Source organism: Capra hircus, chromosome 10 (genome assembly GCF_001704415.2).
Source record: "Capra hircus breed San Clemente chromosome 10, ASM170441v1, whole genome shotgun sequence".
Lineage (NCBI taxonomy): Eukaryota > Metazoa > Chordata > Mammalia > Artiodactyla > Bovidae > Capra > Capra hircus.
Window position 1 is genome coordinate 75,857,211 of NC_030817.1, and position 7,279 is coordinate 75,864,489.

At 39.4% G+C, this 7,279-nt stretch overlaps 1 protein-coding gene across 1 annotated transcript; it reads right to left on the reverse strand.

The window, feature by feature from the left end:
* LOC102177801 (olfactory receptor 4K14-like) lies at positions 2,433-3,380 on the reverse strand. Its single transcript, XM_005685564.3, has one exon. The coding sequence runs from the start codon at positions 3,375-3,377 to the stop codon at positions 2,433-2,435; it is 945 nt and encodes a 314-aa protein (XP_005685621.1). The 5' UTR covers positions 3,378-3,380.

Consider the following 7,279-nt stretch of genomic DNA (forward strand, 5'->3'; position numbering starts at 1 on the left):
ATTTGAATGGAAAAATTGACCATTAAAATATATTTGTTAAATACTGATTATATATTAACTAATGTCCTAAATTTCCAGAATTAACCAGGTAAGGCATAGCCCCTGCCCTTAAGGAGCTTACAATTGAGGAGTTTTACATAAATGGTTAATAATAATTTAAAGCATAAATATTAGTCCTTGCGACTAAGACAGCCCAAAAAATCATTAGGCTTTACATTTTTTTTTTTCACTTTTAATGTAAGCCAAATACAGAATAACCTCCACTGTTATTCTAACCTCCACTGTTATTCCTTATGTATTGTACCACTGTTATTCCACTCTCTTTCTGTTCTGTCCCATATAGCTTTTCTTTAGTATTTGGGTCAAGTGAAGTGAAGTGAAGTGAGTTGAACTCACTCAGTCATGTCCGACTCTTTGAGACCCCATGAACTGTAGCCCACCAGGCTCTTCCATCCATGGGATTCTCCAGGCAAAAATACTGGAGTGGGTTGCCATTTCCTTCTCCAGGGGAACTTCCCAACCCAGGGATCGAACCCAGGTCTCCCACATTGCAGGCAGACGTTTTACCCTCTGAGCCACTGGGAAGCCAGTTAAATAATAATTCAGTTGCCTCTTGACAAGAAGTTAAGTGAAAGGCTTGAGGGAAAGAGCGAATATTACAAAAACATTTTCCAAATGGAGTTAGGAGAAAATTCAAGAGAAGTTTATTCAGATACTATCTATCATGATGGGGGTATGACTTGGCTGAATGAATTTAAGCTTCTCATTTAAAGAGTTAAAGCTAGTTAAAGGCATAGGAAGACTGATTAGATAATCCCCTCACAAAGAAGGATTATTAGTGTTTGAATTTTAGATAAATATTTCATGGTGTTCTACCAGTTGACTAATAAGTTGTTGAAATTCCATGAATTATATTAAGCCTATTTCTGGACTTGGAGACAGACATTACACGTATATGTAAATTGAATGCCTAGGATTTTCAACCTCTTTTATAAAGTCTGTATTACCAGGGTCCAGCCCCGGTTGGATCCAGGGTATCCTCAGGGGGATGGCATCAATGACCTAGACAAATAATTTATTTAGAGATATAGAAAGAGATAAAGAAGAAATATAGCAGTTAGGAAAATATAGGAGAGAAAGAGGCTTATATTCCTTGGTTTACACAGAAAATCAATAAAGTTTCAAGACAAGTGACTTGCACGGTTTACGTAGGCTGCAGGCGCCCTCCCAGTCTCCCAAGGGAGTGAAGACGCAGGGCGCCTTCCTGTTCAGGTCTTAGAAGCCCAGGCAAATAAGTAAACACGGTGGACCTCTGTGCTCCAGATGGGAATTAGCTTGAAAAGGAGAGTAAGAAAGAAAAGATGACACGGGGAAACCAGGCTTTGGTGGAACTGGTCTTGGTCCTGGTCCATCTCTTTATTTTTCAGGGAAGCTTTTATACTTTAAGTTGCACATAGAGACAAATGTAAGAAGCAAAGTCATGCAGGGTCAGCTGCTCTCACCCTTATCTAAAGACAGAGTGTTCTTTGCATATCTTTGTTCTTACAAAGGACTTATGTTTGTTTACAATATCTTCTGGTCTGGAGACTGATTAACATTTTACGGCCCCATCTTTCTTTCTATTGATAAAGGTTAGTCAATCAGAAAACTTGTTTTCCCTTAAGATCTACTTAGTCTTAAGATAGTGATAAAGTTACATTCTTACATAGCAAGGACACAACGGTTTATAACAAAGAAAGAGGAGTATAGTGATTTATAACAAAGAGAAAATTCATTAACTCAAAAGTCTAGTATTGCTAACATCAAAAATACTATATTTCTTTTTCTACATTTCAATTACATTGATTAACATACTCCCAGGTGCCTGAGGATATGGAGGTCTGGCGGCAATCTTTAACTCAGCAATGAAACCCTTCACCAACATGATTTTTATCTTTAGAAAAGCCCTATGCTAACTAAGACTTTCAAAATACTCCAAACTCTCTGTGCCATTTATGGTTGAGAGGTTGCAAACAATCAAGTGCATAGTAGCAGGAGTGTGGTTAATCCTGTCACACAAGCTAGTCTGCCAGCAGAGAGGTTTGACCAGAGACACTCCTTTTATATGCAGGAGACTATTAACTGGAGCTCTAAGTTAATTTTCCAGAGAAAGGTGGTCAGGGATAGCCCCTGTTAATGTCAGAAGAGTGTAGTATAACAGACAGATTTTTGTTTCAGGGGTAGATGCTTGAGCAGACCTAGGGGACCTCTTGAGTCTTGATCCACCTCGCCCGCATGACCTTGTCATGGGTGGGGTCGGGGAGTCCCTCAAGTCCTGGCCCGCCTTTGCCCATCAGGGCTCTTCTTCATGACCTTTGCCATGGGTGGCAAAGGTCTCCCGTGCTGGCTCCCGGCATTGTATGTTATCAATTTGAAGTGCTTCCAGTGAGATTTTAGGCATTAGTATTCCTCTTGGAATGTAGGTAGTAGCTTCTGAATCTCTTCAGAGCATTTTTTATCTCTTTATTTCTCAGGGTATAAATGGCTGGATTTAGGAGAGGTGTAATAACAGAGTAAAACACAGCAAGAAATTTGTCCACCCAGGTGATGCTGAGTGGCCACACATAGATGAAGATGCAAGGCCCAAAGAAGAGCACCACCACTGTGATGTGGGCAGTGCAGGTAGAGAGTGCCCTAGATGTACCAGCTTTAGAGCTTTGGCGAACAGTAAGAAGAATATATGTGTAGGATATCAGCAGCAGAACAAAGCAGGTCATGGCCAGAACCCCACTGTCAGCATTCATTAATATTCCCAAGTTATAAGAGTCTATGCAGGCAAGCTTGATTACCAGTGGTATATCACAGAAAAAGCTGTCAATTTCCCTGGGGCCACAGAAAGGCAATTGCACAATCACAGCCATTTGACTCATGGCATGCACAAAGCCAATGGTCCAGGAAGTCACCACAAGCCCAATGCACTTTTGCAGGTTCATTATGGTTGAATAGTGGAGTGGTTTGCAGATGGCCACATAGCGGTCATAGGCCATTACCACCAATAGCACCATCTCACCCCCTCCAACAAAATGCACAAAGAGGATCTGGCACATGCAGCCTCCAAAGGAAATAGTCTTGTTCTCTCTGACAAAGTCTGTAATCATCTTAGGAGTAGTTACTGAAGAAAGCCACATATCAACAAAGGACAGGTTGGCCAACAAAAAGTACATGGGGGAATGCAGATGGGGGTCAGTGATGATTAAGATCATGATGACAATATTTCCAGATACAATGATCAAATATAGCATAAAAAATATCAGTAAGAGTAAGACTTCCTTATTCCATGACTGACAAAGTCCCAGAAGCATGAATTCTGACACTACAGACAGATTTCTTTTATTCATTTTACTCAGTATGTCTTCTAAAATAACCTAGAGAGAAAGATAGCTTGTCAATTAGTAGGATGGGAAAGGCTACTTATTTTATAGACTTTGGTTAAAATTTATCTCACTGAAATTTAAATTTCATTGAAATTCAGCATCTACATCTGAAAGTGAAAAGTATAATTGGGAAGATAAATTTTGGTAAAATACTCAGGGTAGTGAGCCCAAAACAGAAGTAAAATGCTTAAAACTGGCTTTCCAAGATCAGATTCTTAAGAATGATTGAGAGGGTTCTTTCACAGTAAAGAAGTGAGAAAGGTAGACAGCAATATGAAAGGCTGAGAAAAGATTATTGGGCCACCTAGAATCTAGCTTCAATCTGCTTCTCCAGTGAAAAGAATCTGGATGCATGAACAACAACTGTTATAAGTTAATAACTAAAATTTAAGTAGTCTACCTAGGAAGATGATGGTGAACAGATACTGAAATCGAGAACAAATGACATGGCACAAAATTACAGTTTCTCTGTGTTAAGCATAATGATTTCTTCAAGCCTCAGTTGAACTTAAAAATATACTAAACTAAGTGTTTAGTTTATTACTCTAAAATATGGGTTTCCCAGGTGGCTCAGTAAAGAATCTAGCTGCAATGCAGGAGACCCAGGTTCCATCCTTGAGTCTGGATGATCCTCTGGAGGAGGGAATGGAAACCCACTCCAGCATTCTTGCCTGGAGAATTCCATGGACAGAGAAGCCTAGCAGATTGTAGTCCATGAGTTGCACAGAGTGAAATGTGCCTGAACAACTAACACTTCTACTTCACTTTTCAAGTATATGTTGGAACAAGCTTTAGGAGAGAAGCTGTACAGAAGGCCATATAAAAAATACCATGGCATGATAATTCAAATGCAAAATAAACACAAAATTTACCATTACTTAGGATCACAATTACATGCGATTCATTTAGTAAACTGAATCTATTAGGAAAAAAATGTCAGGGGAGTGTTATGTGAGAAAGGGATTGACAAAGTTTCCACTCTAGTGGAAATCCAGACTCACGTTCTGATTTAATGACCGCTGCAGAGGTTTTTATAACTCGTTTATCAATAGAAAATATTTACCTACAACTATGGTTCCAAATAGGAAAGTGAGTATGTCAAGGCTGTATATTGTCACCCTGCTTATTTAACTTCTATGCAGAGCATACCACGAGAAACGCTGGGCTGGAAGAAACACAAGCTGGAATCAAGATTGCCGGGAGAAATATCAATAACCTCAGATATGCAGATGACACCACCCTTACGGCAGAAAGTGAAGAGGAACTAAAAAGCCTCTTGATGAAAGTGAAAGAGGAGAGTGAAAAAGTTGGCTTAAAGCTCAATATTCAGAAAACGAAGATCATGGCATTCGATCCCATCACTTCATGGCAAATAGATGGGGAAACAGTGGAAACAGTGTCAGACTTTATTTATGGGCTCCAAAATCACTGCAGATGGTGACTGCAGCCATGAAATTAAAAGACGCTTACTCCTTGGAAGAAAAGTTATGAGCAACCTAGATAGCATATTAAAAAGCAGAGACATTACTTTGCTGACTAAGGTCCATCTAGTCAAGGCTATGGTTTTTCCTGTGGTCATGTATGGATGTGAGATTTGGACTGTGAAGAAGGCTGAGCGCTGAAGAATTGATGCTTTTGAACTGTGGTGTTGGAGAAGACTCTTGAGAGTCACTTGAACTGCAAGGAGATCCAACCAGTCCATTCTGAAGGAGATCAGCCCTGGGATTTCTTTGGAAGGAATGATGCTGAAGCTGAAACTCCAGTACTTTGGCCACCTCATGCGAAGGGTTGACTCATTGGAAAAGACTCTGATGCTGGGAGGGATTGGGGGCAGGAGGAGAAGGGGATGACAGAGTATGAGATGGGTGGATGGCATCACTGACTCTATGGACGTGAGTCTGAGTGAACTCCAGGAGTTGGTGATGGACAGGGAGGCCTGGCGTGCTGCAATTCATGGGGTCGCACAGAGTCGGACATGACTGAGCGACTGAACTGAACTGAACTGATGCCAATGGATTCTTTGAAATATTGCCATTTAAATGTATCTTTTCTACAGTGAAAATAAGCTATAGACATGTATAAGCAAAGTACGTCTTTGTTAGTACTGACTGATGTGAAGTTAAAACTTTATAGAGATCACCTCTAAATGAAATAATGATATTGCTTATATTCATCCTGAAATAAATTGGGAACTCCTCTCAAGCTTGACCTTATTTTACTTTTAGGCTGTTGCATCTCCTTTTCTTAATTTTATTTTTTTATCGACATACAATTGATTTACAACATTGTTTTAGTTTTAGGTGTACAGCCAAAGGATTCAGTTATACACACACATGCACATACACACACACACACATATTTTTCAGATTCTTTCCCTTATAGGTAATTACAAATATTGAGTATAGTTCCCTGTGCTATACAGTAGGTCTTTATTAGCTATCTATTTATATATAATAGTGCATGTATGTTGATCCCAAACTTGTAATTTATCCCATCCCACCACTTTCCCCCTTTATAACCATAAATTTGTTTTCTATGTCTGTGGGTCTATTTCTGTTTTGCATATAAGTTCATTCATACATATGTTGCATCTTCTTTTATCCTTTGAAATCTCAAGGGTGGTACCAAGGAGAGCAGATGAGCAAAAATGAAAACCATTACCTCATCATGAGCAGTAGTTTTCCCTTCCCTTACACTGAGAACTAAGAAGCATAGATAAAGGATGGAAAGAATTTCTTAAAGGAATTAGGTAAGTCACATATTTGCTGTGAGAATGGGAACATGTGACAATAGTTTCACAACTAACAAATAAACATAACCTCCATAATATTTATTTAATTTCTAAGAGAAAAATATTCTGATTATATATCCAAAGGCCTTAGTTACTTCAGCCGCTCAGTCGTGTCCTACTCCTCGCAGTCCAATGAACCACAGCACTCCAGGCCTCCTGTCCATCAACAGCTCCGGAGTTCACCCAAACCCATGTCCATCAAGTCAGTGATGCCATCCAACCATCTCATCCTCTGTTGTCCCCTTCTCCTCCTGCTCTCAATCTTTCCTATCATCAGGGTCTTTTCCAGTGAGTCAGCTGTTCCCTTCAGGTGGCCAAAGTATTGTAGTTTCAGCTTCAAAATCAGTCCTTCAAATGGACACCCAAGACTGATCTCCTTTAGGAAGGACTGGTTGGATCTCCTTGCAGTCCAAGGGACTCTCAAGAGTCTTCTCCAACACCACAGTTCAAAAGCATCAGTTCTTCAGTGCTCAGCTTTCTTTATAGTCCAACTGTCACATCCATAGCCTTGACTAGATGGACCTTTGTTGAGAAAGTAATGTCTCTGCTTTTTTATATGCTGTCTAGGTTGGTCATAACTTTCCTTCCTAGCAGTAAGCATCTTTTAATTTCATGGCTGCAATCACCATCTGCAGTGATTTTGGAGCCCAGAAAAATAAAGTCAGCCACTGTTCCACTGTTTCCCCATCTATTTGCCATGAAGTGATGGGACTGGATGCCATGATCCACCATAACTTAGGGTGGATTTTCACAAAAGGAAGTAGTGAAATTGAAAGGTTTGAATTTTTCAGTTGGGATTAGTGAAATTGAAAAATTAGAAAAAGGAGATAAAGTGAGTTACTCTTTTTGAGTATTAAAAAAATATATTTCAACATATTTTTCATCCTACTCTGGATGCTATGTCCTTCCATTAATTTTTTCATGATAGTAATCCTAAAGCTGTTAGATTCTCAACACTTATAATATTACAAAAAGAAACTTGGACTCAGAGAATTTAATAGATTGCCTGATATAAACACTGGTTGAAGTACACAGGGAGATACTCCAAGTTCCTTCTTCTACTTAAAATTGCCTT